We start from the raw sequence: 13,352 nt of genomic DNA, 5'->3' as shown, positions 1-13,352 counted from the left end.
CGGCGCTGGCTGCAGCCTTGGCGCCCCAGGAGGCGGCCGAGCCTGTGCGCGACGTGAGCTGGGATGAGAAGGGCATGACATGGGAGGTGTACGGCGCCTCCATGGAAGTGGAAGTGTTGGGAATGGCCATCCAGAAGCATTTGGAGCGACAGATTGAGGAGCATGGCCGCCAAGGGGCCCCGGCGCCTCTGCCTGCCGCAAGAGCAGGCCCGGGTAGAGCAGGCTCAGTGCGTGCTGCGCCCCAGGAAGGCGCTGCCAAACGCCCACCCGGCCTCTTCCGCGCGCTCCTGCAGAGTGTGCGCCGGCCGCGGTGCTGCTCGCGGGCAGGACCCACGGCCGAATGAGCTTCCCTCGTTTTGTACACCCGGGTTGCCAACTGTCTCAGGCTCCCTTCTTGACCCAAGGCCCCTAGACGGGGTCCCTTCGATGTGCGATAGGACTCCGAGGGGTGGGCAGCCTCGAGGGGCTTCTCATCCCCTTTCCCAAACACTCAAATGAACCCCCTCTACCCAGTCCCTTGGTGGCCATGAGCCCACAAACCCAGCCCTGCTGCCGCCTTGTGCCCTGGCAGCCCTCAGCTACTCTCTCTCCTGGTCACACTGGGCGAGGTGGGGACCTGATGGGCACCCCTACTTCCCACCCCTGAGAGCTGAGGCAGGCTCCAGAGATGGCCAACCTGGGGCATTGAGGTCTCCAGGGGGGCTCATCCAGAGAGCTCAGAAAGACTGCATGCAAATCTCTAAGTGATCCTCCATGTGTGCAAGGACTGGTGTGCGAGGCCCCGAGTGCTGAGCTCTGAATGTGAGGCCCTGGTGGCCTGAGTTTCCAGACGCATGAGTGCATCTCCACACAGTGCTACAGCCCCGTGGCTGGTGTCTCTTGCATGTTGTTGGTGGTCCTTCCCCAACTCCCCTCTCCCACACACCTGGCCAGTACCCCAGCCCAATCTCCTCTCCAACACACCCCTCATCCCTCCACACCCCTCACTGGTTCACAATCCCCAGAGGGGCCAAAGGCCAAGAAGTGCTGTGGGACCTCAGCTGAGAGGGACAGCACAGGAGGGTCAGAGGATCTCAGACCCAAATGGAGGTCACAGTAAGGCTCACAGATGATCTCTAGCCACTGCAGCTTGGGTGACAGCGAGTCTTGGCTATCAGGGACAGGCTGGAGCACTCATTCTGTAACCACAGTTGTCCTTTGAAGACCACTCTCTTCAGCCCCTTGTCCCCCTGTGCAGTGAGCCCCCACAAGTCCCTTGTGACCACTCAGTCCCCTTGTCCCCACCCCACCAGCCTTGATTTTTTGGCTACAACTGTCACAGTATACATTGGTAATAAAATCTTTCCCCAGTCCTTGTGTGCAGTGATTGACTGAAAGCAGGAAGCAAAGCAATAGCATATATTATTATATCTGGAGAGGAGTGGGTGTAGTTTCCGGGGTGCCAGAAGAGGGGCCTCCATCACAGGTCTGTGGTGTCCAGGCCAGCATTGGTGAAGGACAAGCCCTCCTGCTGCTGTCCCCTTGGGGCTTCCTTTCTTCTCGACAGCACAGTCTTCAGGGGCTCAGGCTCTGACTCTGGTTCTGGTGCACTGTGAGGAGGATCCTTCTGGGGGAAGAGGGGAAGATGATGATGGAGAGATCTTCCCAGGCCCTAAAGGTTCAGTTGGGCCTTCAAGCCCATGACCAGATGGTTCCTCAGCTGGGATCCCCTCTTGCTTCTCTTGGGACCTCCTTAGTCTCCTGTGGCCACAGATGGCCATGGATGGTGCTGATGGGCTCAGGTGAAGGGTTGCGCCTCGGGGGTCATCTCTGGCCTTTGTCTACCCATCCCACAGACAGCAGCATTCTGATGCTCTGCTCAGTCCTGAGTAATGTTCAGTCCTGTGGCCTGTGCCACGGAGCCAGCCCATCACTCTGCCCCCTGCACACCCAGTAGGCATCATGCCTAAAACAACCACAGCAGCCCCCTGAGAGAGGTCACGTGGGCACTGGTGGGCCAGGGCATGTTTGGGCCACTAGTCTGGCTGACCTAATGGCTGGCCATGGTACAGCACTGCCCCTGGTTGAATCTGGCATCTCTTCTGCCACCCTTAGAAGGACATGTCACATCCATTCCCAATGGCAATTCATCATGGCACAAACTTCCCCGTTTCTCTTCCTCTTCCCCATTTCCATGTGACATGCCACACACACACACATCTTGCCAGTCACATACACATCCTCTGGGGGGTGCCAGGTTGGCAGGCTGAGTTACTCTGTTGCAGATGCCCACAGGGCCAGAGCCCTGGGCACCATCATCCTCCCCAAGGTACTCCAAGGGCTTTTTCCAGACTGGGGCTGTTCTGGTCCCTGGTAAACAGTGGAACATTTGAGGGGCCCCAGAGGGGCCAAATATTCTGCCTATGTTGCACAGAGCCCTTGCCACTGATCCCAAGCAGGGAGCAGAACGATCCAGGGTAATGTGACCTTGTTTCCAAGACCAGAGACCTGAGTTTTGGTCTGTTCCTGCCTGCAAGCTCTCTGAGCAAAGCAGCACCCCTCTCTGGGCTCAGTTTCTCTGTTGCTTACTGGGAAAGGTGGGAGCTGATGATCCTTCTTGTCACTCACACCTTCCTCTACACATTTATGGAACTTCTGGGCAAGTCACAGCACCCAAGGACTGGCAGGAAAAGACCTCACCTGAGTCCCCACCCAGCCAAGGAAGAAGAGAGGCAGGTGGCTCCTGAGAAGACCCTATGGCTTCCTAGATCTGCCGAAGATCTCCAAGATTCACCCACTGCTGCAGGAGAGGAAAAGTTTCCCTCCCTGGACAAAGTCTTAAGTCCTCTGGCTTTGAAATCCCTCTGTGACACAGCCTGCTGCTCTCGCTACTCTTCTCTCATGGCTCCTGCTCCTTCCCTGACCACAGGCCCAGCCCTCGCTTGGGGGCCCTCACTCCCATAGCACCACTGGCCTTCCTACTTCCATTCTCTCAGACATTCACTGGTCTGTTCAGAGATGAGCCATGCCTAGGGATTGCCTCAGTTGCCCCTCACAACTGCCATTCTTAGGGGCCCATTCGGAGACCTCCCTGCCAGATGCTCTGTACTGTGAGACACCAGGGCAGCCTTCGGGTATTTTAAAGCCCAAGAGTGGCTTTGGTTAGCCAAATCTTTCCAAACAAGGAGTCCTTAGAGGAAAATAAGGACTGAAACATGAGGGCACTGGAGCTGCAGGGCAGAAGGTAGAGGATGGGCACCAGACAAGCCTGGGACCCAGAGCAGGCTGGCTTAGGGACAGTGGTGGCTGGGTGCCTTCGCCTCTTGAGAGATCCTCACCCACTGCAGCTTGAATGGCCTTAGAGAGTGGCTACTCTGGGGGAGGAGAAGTGGCCATTCCTTCTGCTTCTGGAGCCCCTCCCAGTCCACTGACCAGCTGCAGGGCTTCTCAACTCTGCCTGGACCTTAGAATCTCCTGAGGAGCTTTGATGGCATATCTGTGCCATGGCTCCTCCCTGGGCTACCAAATCAGGATCTCTGGGTGTGACCCGAGCACTTAAAGAATGATTCTAAGCAGTAGCCCAAGCTGTGAACACTAACTGGCCTAATGAACTAACCTAGTTAACTAAGGATGGTACTGTTTGTCTCCTTGGCTATGCATTCATTTCTGGATCTCTTCCTCCACCCCACTGGCCTTTATATAAAGGCTATAAAGGGGCAGAGCCAGATTTCTGAGCTCTTGCTTTGTGTCAAATGCTTTTATGCCTGCTCTTAAACCCTCACCACTGCCCTGCAAGGTTGACATTCTGATCCCCATTTTCAGATGAGAAAACTGAGAAACACAGGCAGGAAGTCGTCCACCAAGGATCACGTGATGAATGAGGGGAGAAGCAGGGATGGGACCTCACTCCAAAGGTCTGGGGCTTTCTGAGGCCTGGTACACTGAGGCAAGGCTGCCTGTGTCTGCAACAGGGCCCTCCTCTCTCTGTCCTTCATCCTAACCTTTTGGAGAAGTCTCCCAAACCAGAAGCGCATCCCGGCCTTACCTTGGTCTTCTGATTGTTCGTGCCCAGGTCCACAGAGTTCTCATCCAGAGAGTTAAGGCTGGGGGGAAAACGGTGGAGCCCAGACTGTTGGGAGGCCTAGTCCTCCCTAACCATGGGCCCTGCCCTCTCCACCCCTACTGCTGCCCCCACCACTGTCACCACAACCATCCTCACCGCCACCTCTAGCACCACCATTACTAACATCACCATCTTCACCACGACCACCATCAACAGACAGCCTGACAGGAAGGGGCAGGTACTTCACCTGACGTCATCCAAATCGCTGAAGGAGGTGAGGTACTCCAAGCCCAGGTCCTTGGTGGGGAGATTCAACATGGGGTTGGCCCTGGAAAGGAGATGTGGTCAAGCAGCTGTGGCCCTCAGGCCCCTCCCCTGGCCTCCTGGCTACCTCTGACCCTTGCTCACCGCTCAGTGTTGTACATGTTAGTCCCAGGGATGGCAGGGGCTGAAGGCATCACCCCAGCTGCAGTCGTCTGAGCCTCCTTGCTTGCCTTCATAGCCCGAAGCTTCCGGTGGTAGCTGCAGGGAATGAGAAAAGGAGTCACACTTTCACTTGGAAGCCTTGACAGTGTGGCTTCACAACCATCCTGGCAGGTGAGAGTGGAGGCTCCACTTTACAGAAAAAACAGCAGGGGAAGGGAAGCAATTTGCCAAAGGCCATGCAGGCAGTCAGGGGCAAAGCCTGGACTCAAATCCAAATGCGACTTCTGACTCTGAGCATCCCAGTAAGGGAATGCGGCAGCATCTGGACTGTGCATAGCACATGCCAGCCATGGTGCTGGTGTGGGATGCACATGATGACCATGACTACATGGAGGAGTCTAGCATTGTGTCTCTTCTGTGGATGAGGAAACATTGGCTCAGGGAGGGGAATGGACTCACCCAAGATCTCACAACAGGTCAGTGGTCATGGGACACACATATACCTAGTGCCTAGACCCAAACTTTTCCTACCCCACCCATGCATGTGGAAGGGGGAGGGTTGATGCTATGATGGAGCCCAGGGGCCGATGGGAGCAGCACCTCTTCCGTACACACACAAAGGCCGCGATCACGATCACAAGGACCAGCAGCAAAGCCACTGCCAATCCTATGATGACTCCAGTGAGCACCTTTGGCTGGTCTGACTCCTGGCTTTCCTGGGAGCCCTGGGGAGGAAGGAGTGTGAGGGCGGCCGAGGGGTCCACACCCCTCCCCTTCCCACAACCACTCCTTCCACTCACCAGCACCACCAGTCCCAGCTGCAGCAGCTGTGTGAGCACTCCCTGGTCACTCTGGATCATCCTGGCCACAGAACCCAGCTCAGACCCGAGGGTCCAGGGTCGCTGGCACCCCAGCTTCTGGCCCGCCCTCTGCCCAACACCAAGGACAGCCCCACTCACATACTCAGCTGGCTAAGTGTCAGGGCCGTCCCATTGGAAAAGACAAAGTAGGCATCGAGGTAGGAGTGGGCTTGGGCCCTGGAACAGGAAGGGAGGAGTCAGCAGCCCAGAGCTCAGGAAGCCTCACTGCCCGTCTCTCTCCTCCCCAAACACAGGGGACACTTACCTGGCCAAGGAGTCTATGTCCTGAATGTTCACAATGTAGACAGAAGTCTTGGTCGCCTGGGCAAGGGCCCTACAAAGGGGTAGGTGTCACAGGCACCTATGATACAGCCTTCACCCAGGCCTGAGGCCTGGGCTCTGCCAGTGGAATTAAGAGTTGTGTGAACAAGAAAGGAACACAGTAGCTCTGCTGGCTAAGCAGGCAGCACCTTTGTGCAAATTAGAAAGGGAAATCCCTTCCTTTGGGGCTGGGTTTATGGCTCAGCAAGCGGTATGCTTGTGCCGTACACAGCCTTTGAAACTACAAGACAGCTATGTTTAGGGCTCTTTCTACCTCTGGCTGGGCATGGGATGCAGGTACAGGGTCAAAAAGAAGCACAAAGTCAAGTATGGGTCAGGAGTTAGACATATTCCACCCTGTTCTTGTCAGGGCCCAGACTCTTGTTCTTCCCCCAACCCCTTCTTCCCTCCCCAGACCTACGCCTTAATCTTGTCCACGTTGGTGCCCACCTCCTCCTTGTATGTGGAGAATTGCAGCCTCACACGGTAACTCTGGTCCACAGTGAAGAGCTAGGGGAGGAGAAGGTGGAGAGATGAGACGCTAGGGGGCCAGGGACTGGCAGAGGCACTGGGAGCTGGAGGGGCCTGGTACTCACATTCAGGGTGATTGTGGCTTCCTGCACAGGACCCACTGAAGGTGTGTCCTGGGCCTTGACTGTCACCTGGTAGGTGCCTTGGAGTGTGGGATCAAGATTGGTCACCAACCTGTGGAAGGTGGGACATACTCAATCTTGGAACACAAGATGGAGTCCTTTGGAACCCACTTTCACTCTTCCTGCCTCATTGCCTTGCACCCTCTTTTGGCCCCAACCCTGCCCGCTGCCCATCCAGGGCCTGCCCGCAGTTACTCGATGTTGCCAATAAACACATTGGCTTCCAAGGATGTGAAGACCCGGAAGAAGTTCTGGGAAGGGGTCATAGTGCCGTCCTTAGCGAGGAAATTTGCTTGGAGGATGGAGAACCGGATGGCCCCATTGTTCCCCGAGTCCTCATCTCTGGCCTGGGAACAAGTGTGGATGACACATGAGGGTCAGACCAGACCAAGGACCTCCCATCCCCAGCAGGGATGAGGGGCCATGGCACCCTGGAGGCTGCTGCACGCCTCTTCCTCGGCCTGCTCCAGGGCGAGGTATGTCACCACATGCATTTTTAAGAGTGAGTTTGCTCTGTACATCTGGGTCTGGAAGAGACTGCCCTGCCTCAGCTAAATGGATCATTGCCCAAGGTCCTTCCCAGCAGAAATCCTGCCTCACCCCTCCCCAAGTGCCACATGCGTGCGAATGCACATGCATTCACAAGCACAGAAACACTCCGATTTCCTGCGCACCTACTGTGTGCTTCCTCCTTTCAGATCTCTTATTTCAGGGCTTACTAATGTGAGCACGCAATCCCGCAGTAGACATGAGCTGAATGAAGGAGGAGCAAAACATTCCTATTTATTCTGGTGCCTTTCGGGGAAAGATACAGCACCCAACAAAGAGCCCCGAGTCCACTGATATTACTTTTCAAGAGGAACAGCTGCTGTTCATGCTTCCAATGAAAGAAAATTATTCGAAGCCACAGCTACAATCATTACACTGGAGTGCAACTGGCTCCAGACTAGGCAACTGACTGTTTCAAGGCTTGAATGGACCCAAAGGGGTATAATTTCTCTCCCCATTTTATGAGAGGAAACTGGGGCCCACAAGAAGCCCTGTCTCAAGGACACTCAAGCGGCCCATCTCCTGTCTACACCTGTCTGTCTCACCCGTGTTCTTCCCACAGAATTGCAGGTGACACCCAGATTCTGCCTTCCAGAAACTATCAGCTCCCTCTCAAAGAGAGAAATTGAGTTCCAGAGGGGCATGACAGATCTCTAAGTCAAGCAGAGGCCCAGCCAGGCCCTGGGGCAGGGCCCTGGGAGAGGCCTCAACCCCACCACCCCACCCTGCAAAGATGCCTCCCTCAACTGAACACACTATATGCAACACCATAACAAAGTGGAAGCATTTTTTATAATTTTGCTGTGGAAATTATTTAACTAGAAAGAACTCATTTAATTTAAAATAGGCTATGATTTCTCTATCGTACTCAAGAATTCTGGTGTAGTCAGAAAAATCTAGCCTGCAAAGTGCTATTTATGGTCATGAAATTTTTATGACTACTAAATTGAACAATTAGTGGAATTTGATCAGACCAATTAGGCAGGTGTTTGTTTCTGTCTTGGGGTTTGTGTTTTCCTTTGTTAGAGTGCATCCTTTCTAGTGTTCAAACCCTGGCCAGGCAGCTTAAAAGCTGATGGCCTTAGCCCTATGTCCCCTGAGGCTAATGTGGCCAACAAAGGCTGGAGCCAAGGACTCACCTGAACGGAAGCCACCTGCTGGTTGGGTAGCACAAGTTCCGGGATGATCACTACAAGTTTGAGCAGGAAATGTTCAGTGCAGTTGGGCAGTGCCTGCCTGGCCTACTCTGCCCACAAGCCCAGCTCAGGCTCCTCCCAGAAACCTGCTCTCAATGCCTCTGCCAAAAGAGATTCCTACTACAGCTCCACCTGAGCCAGTCGTTAGCACGCCAGCTACCTCCCACTGTACAGATGGAGAAACTGAGGCCCAAAGAAGGAGGGCCTGGCTCCGGCCCAGTCACCTGATGAGGAGAGCAGGAATGAAAAACTCAGGGGTTCTCTCCAGTCGCAACCCTTGCGGGAGGAGAATTAGAGCCTTTCACCCCTTTCGTGGGTCTGTGGGGGTGCCCAAGGGTGGCCTATGTGGCACAGGGAGGTGTGTGTGGTGGGGTGAAGGCTGAGCTGCCACTTACCGAAAGTCTTATTATCCTGCAGAAAATAAGGGGCGTTGTCATTCACATCCTCGATGGTGATGAGGAGACTTCCTAGGGAGAGAGGGTGGGCTGGCTCAGGGTTCCTGGACAAGGCCTGACCCAAAGAGCCTGGGCCTTAACCACACTCCCCACAGCCTCCCACCCAGGCATCCAGTCCCTTCCCCTGCTCCTGACCCAGGACGCCCACAAGTTCTTCTGTGATCTGAGTGATTGGGAGCATAGTCCCTAGGCCTCAGGGAGGGTTAAACAGTTTGCTAAAGTCACACAGCAAGAGTGTTGAGCCAGAATGGGCCAGCCAGCCTAGGTATGTCATCCCACTGACCGTGACATTTGTGTGTGTGAGCACACACGCACGTGCATGTCAGTGGTAGAGCACTTGCCTAGCATGAGCGAGGACCTGGGGTTGATCTGCTCCAGAACAGAGGGTGGAGGAAACAATGTGCCTGGCATAGTTCTCGGCTCACATGAAAACTCAGTATGTGCTAGTTATTAACATGGTTATTATTGCTATTTGGTGTCATTATTGAGTTAGAAATATACATTTGGCCTAGAAGTATGTTCTTTCCTTTATGCTGCTTCATAAAATAACATTATTTAGGTGCTTACTGTATGCCAGGCACTGGACTAAATGCTTTGTATACACAGAAGGAGAGGACTCTGCCAGTGACACAGCTGGGAAGGGCTGAAGCCAGGAATCAAAGCCAGATCTGTGGGTCCCAGCCCAGGACTCCATCCACCCCGTGGTCCCTGTGCTGCAGCTCTGCCAGAGAGGCCACTCACCATTTGCACTGTAGGCATGGAAACGGGGATCCGTGTTGAGGTCGTAGGCCCGCACTACCATCGTTACCAGGTCACAGGCCTCGTAGTCGATGGCCTCGCTCTGACTGATGTACACAGAGCCATTGGCTGCCACTGAGAACCAGCCCTGGCACACGCTGCCCACATCAACCCCAGCCTTGGTACAGATGACATTCATTAGCAGTATCTCCAGCTGGGCCTCAGTGTCCACATCCTGGGCCATCACCTCAGCCACCTGACCATGCTGTGAGCCATTCTCAGCCACAGAGACGCCCCGAAGCGAGGCTTCCACCAGGGTGGGTGGCTCATCATTCACATCCACCACAGTCACGTTGACTTCTGCTGTGGCCTCATGGCCCTGGGGGCCTGGGTTCTCTGCACTCACTATCAGCTTGAAGATGTCCTGGGTCTCATAGTCCAGACTTACATCCGGGGGCAGCCAGAGCTGGCCCTCAGCCTTCCCAGACCCCAGCACCACACCCCGGAGCATGAAGTTGTTGGCACCACTCCCTGACAGGCTGAAGCTGATGCGGTTGTTGGCTTCTGTCTGGTCTGCATCCCAGGCCTCCACTACACCCACCAGCACTCCTGTGGATGAGGGACAGAGCTGAGAGAGACCCTGGCCAGGCATTGGAAGCCTCCTCTGCCCTAAAGTCTAGGGCATCCATGCCTGCCTGCCAAGTGTAGTTGTTAGTATAGTTCTTATTGCTATTTTCTGTCAGAGGTGAGATAAAAATACACATCTGGAGGGCTGGGGATTTAGTTCAGTGGTGCTACCACCTGACTCTCAAGCACAAGGTTCTGAGTTGATCCCTGGTACCAAAAACAAAACACAGCTGGGGCAGGGCTTTGTAGTACATACTCTAATTCCAGCACTCTGGGAGGCTGAAGCAGGATAAATGCAAATTGAAGCTCAATCTGGGAAACTTAACAACTTAACAAGACTCTGCCTCAAAAAAAAAAAAAAATTAAAAACGGACCTGGGGATGTAGCTCAGTGTGGAAGCCCTGGATTCAATCCTCAGTACTATAAAACACACACACACACACACACACACACACACACACACACACACACAGAGGCTCCAAAGTATGCTCTTTCCCTTACATTTCCTGATAAAATAACAGCATTAATTGGGTACTTAGTATATACCCAGCACTTCACAAAACACTGCACGCCTTCTCTCATTTAATCTTGACAGTTGTCACCCTAGTGCCCAGTTCTAGGCTTGAGTGCCCAGAAAAGGCTTACCTGGAACCCTCTCCTCCACGCGGAACTTGTAGCTGGACTGGTTGAAGACAGGCAGGTTATCATTGATGTCCTGCAGGTAGGGGCAGATATGAGTCCCAGGGACCTGAATAGCCTCAAAGGTTCACACGGGCCGAAGCTGATCTGAGAAGCTAGTGATTCCTCTACCACAGACAGAAGCCGGGTCTCTAATCGCTTCTCGGCCTTTTGGCTAAGATCAAGTGTAGAAGCCGGGTCTCCTCAGACAGCACTGCCTACTTCCAAGAGGTGGAAACAGCCTCTGAGAGGAAAGAGCCCACCCTAGTCTCCTATATGGGGCTCAGAGGCATGTGGAGGACTCCTGCGTTGTGAGATACAGTCAGGAAGCTCCACCTCCCTTTGGTTTCTTTGCCCACAGTTTAGAACTGTCTTAAGTCTTGCTTTTCAGAGAGATGGTTCCAGGTCCCTGTCTGTGTCCCTGTTTGGGTCAGCCTGACTCCTCATCTCTTGGATTGACTGTGCTGGCACCAGTTCTATGGCTCTGCAGCCCCCTGCTTTCCTTCTTTGTCTCCCTCCTCCGGTGTCTCCTGCACTCGTCTGACCTCATGGCACTGGCTCTGTGCTCAGCCAGAGCCAGGACTGAGACTGGTCCCGCCCTCTGATGCCAGCTACTTGCTGCTCTCGCCTCCCTCTCCAATCCTGGCCGAGCCCTTGCTACTGTTATCACAGCATGGAGCTGACGCCACCACCATGTCCTCCCCTAACACTGGCAATGCATGGAGGGCACTCGGAGAGCTCCAGCCCACTGGAGGATCATCTTTTTCTATGTAACTGCAGAAATGTAGAAATGGACACTTAGGAAATTAAGCTCCTTCCCCTCAATGAGATGTATCCCCTCTTCCCCCCACTTTCTTTCACCTCACTCTGTGGCCCAGGCTGTTCTCAAACTACTGCTGAACCTCTGCCCTCCAAGTAGCTGAGTCTAAAGATGTATGAGAATGCCCAGCTGAGATATGTGGGTTTCTGGGTTTTAGGTTTTTGTTTGTTTTTTGAAATACTGGCAATTGAACCCTGGGCCTTCACACTGAGTTACATCCCCAGTCCCTTTTTTATTTTTTATTTTGATGTAGTGCCTTGCTAAATTGCTAAATTGCCCAGGCTGAGCTTGAGTTTGCAATTCTCCTGCCTCAGCCTCCCAGAGTGCTGGGACTAGAGGTGTGCACCACTGCGCCTGGCCGAGGTACGTTCTCTGGTAGTGGTTTTTCAGACCGGGCACTGCCAGCTCCATGCACATGCACAGTGAGACACATTCTTGCAGCATCCTAACTCAGGGGAGTGGGCTAGGGGAGCAGCTCTGACTGAGATCCCACTCTACCACTGCCTCTTGTGTGAATTTGATCTCTGGACCTCAGTGTCTGCATTCAGAAAATGGAGAAGCAGTCCCCACCTGCAGGACAAAAATGAAGACTGGTTCATGGAAATTTTGTTTTGAGGAGGTGTTTTTTGGCGCCTGGGATCGAACTCGGGACCTTGTACTTGAGAGGCAGGTGCAGTACCACTGAGCTGAATCCCCAGCCCTGGCTCACAGAAGTAAAGAGACCCCTTCACTTATAAATGCAATTCTTTATTTTTCCTTCGTTATAGTCTCCCCTATTTCCAGGATGGCCAACAAACTCTAAACTAGCTTCTTTCCCACTATCCTTGAGGCTGCGCTTTCTAATCTTTATAAGAGAGAGAGTGGTAAATCCCAACCCAGTGGCACCCAAGGCTGCTATGTGCAGTGGTGCAGACTGTGCACTGCACAAACCTACTGAAAGCTACTGAATCTCTCCATGACTAAATTTCTTGATCTATGAAATGATAATAGCCATCCCTCCCTTGCAGGCCCTGGTGCAAGGGGGAGCCTATCAATGCCAACTTTCACTCCTTCTCTTTGCCTGTGAATGGTGGCAGAGAGGCAGGAGGTTTCAGGCAGGACTCTGAGGGACACTCGAGCTAATACTCTGAGTCCCTTCTGTGGGGCCCTGTAGAACGTTGTTCAGTGAGTAAAGCAGGCTCCCTGCTGTCTCCACCCCACTCTACACATGAGGAACTGAAGGGCCAGGGAGCTGAGTGAGTGCCTCGGCCACACAGCTCAGGAGCCCATCTGCGGGGTCAGTGTACTCCCCAGCCGGCCATAGCACTGCAGAGGATGGCGAAACACGGCCTCCTGGAGGCGGCAGTGCTTGAGAACCCCGGCCCGGCATAGCACATCTGGCTGGCCTTACCTCCACGGTGACGGTGACATTGACCTCGGTGCTGAGGGAAGGCACCCCACAGTCAGCCACGCTCACAGTCAGCACGATGCGGCCCCCCAGGGCTGGGTCAATGGCCTCTCGGTCCAGGGGCCCCACGTTCCTGAGGAGCCCACTGTCAGGGTCCACTGAGAAGTTCTGGCTGTAGGGCCCAGGCAGCAGGCTAAAGAGCAGGCGGCTGTTGTTGGTGTCTGGCTCATCGTTGTCATAGGCCTGGCCAGAGAAGCAGGCATTGGCATCAGCCCTCCGCTCCAGCTCCTCCTCCAGCACTGGTCCATGAGGGCCACAACTGCCATTCTCCTGGCCTCCCTGGGATCTCAGCCTCCTATCTACAGGGCTCCAATCGCAGCATGAGGGAGCTTTTAAGGTCATCAGCACAGAGTCATCCATTCATCTCACAACTGTTTACTGTACACCTACTAGGTGCCTGGTCCTGATCTAAACCCTGGGAAGAAAGCTGTAATCAAGAGAACTTCTTTACAGAGCTGATAATGCTACTGGGAAGGAGACATGGGAAAGTGTATCACAGATATTCAAATTAGAAAAAAAAGCTGACAGTGGCACATGCCT

At 54.0% G+C, this 13,352-nt stretch overlaps 2 protein-coding genes across 3 annotated transcripts in view; one reads left to right on the top strand and one right to left on the bottom strand.

Annotated features, from left to right (window-relative positions):
- Positions 1–1,346, top strand: part of Gprin1 (G protein regulated inducer of neurite outgrowth 1) — a 24,132-nt gene extending 22,786 nt beyond the window's left edge. Inside the window, exon 3 of the mRNA XM_010622303.1 lies at positions 1–1,346. Coding sequence (XP_010620605.1) covers positions 1–344 — 344 coding nt within the window. The 3' untranslated portion in view covers positions 345–1,346.
- A 69-nt stretch (positions 1,347–1,415) lies between these two features.
- The window catches only part of Cdhr2 (cadherin related family member 2), a 40,968-nt gene continuing 29,031 nt past the window's right edge, over positions 1,416–13,352 (bottom strand). The window contains exons 17-32 of one of the 2 annotated variants that reach the window (XM_010622111.1): positions 12,756–12,995; positions 10,513–10,582; positions 9,244–9,849; positions 8,443–8,514; positions 7,991–8,040; positions 6,498–6,649; positions 6,246–6,354; positions 6,071–6,159; positions 5,594–5,662; positions 5,428–5,505; positions 5,269–5,329; positions 5,069–5,193; positions 4,451–4,564; positions 4,290–4,370; positions 4,025–4,082; positions 1,416–1,606 (exon numbers count right to left, since the gene is read on the bottom strand). In XM_010622111.1, coding sequence (XP_010620413.1) covers positions 1,460–1,606; positions 4,025–4,082; positions 4,290–4,370; positions 4,451–4,564; positions 5,069–5,193; positions 5,269–5,329; positions 5,428–5,505; positions 5,594–5,662; positions 6,071–6,159; positions 6,246–6,354; positions 6,498–6,649; positions 7,991–8,040; positions 8,443–8,514; positions 9,244–9,849; positions 10,513–10,582; positions 12,756–12,995 — 2,121 coding nt within the window. In that variant the 3' untranslated portion in view covers positions 1,416–1,459. The remainder of the gene's footprint in view (positions 1,607–4,024; positions 4,083–4,289; positions 4,371–4,450; positions 4,565–5,068; positions 5,194–5,268; positions 5,330–5,427; positions 5,506–5,593; positions 5,663–6,070; positions 6,160–6,245; positions 6,355–6,497; positions 6,650–7,990; positions 8,041–8,442; positions 8,515–9,243; positions 9,850–10,512; positions 10,583–12,755; positions 12,996–13,352) is intronic. The other variant, XM_033761649.1, reaches the window with a different exon arrangement.

Source organism: Fukomys damarensis, unplaced genomic scaffold (genome assembly GCF_012274545.1).
Source record: "Fukomys damarensis isolate Sample0158 unplaced genomic scaffold, DMR_v1.0_HiC HiC_scaffold_9, whole genome shotgun sequence".
Classification (NCBI taxonomy): Eukaryota; Metazoa; Chordata; class Mammalia; order Rodentia; family Bathyergidae; genus Fukomys; species Fukomys damarensis.
Note: the sequence above shows the minus strand (reverse complement) of the source record. Positions and strands in the feature narration are given on the sequence as shown.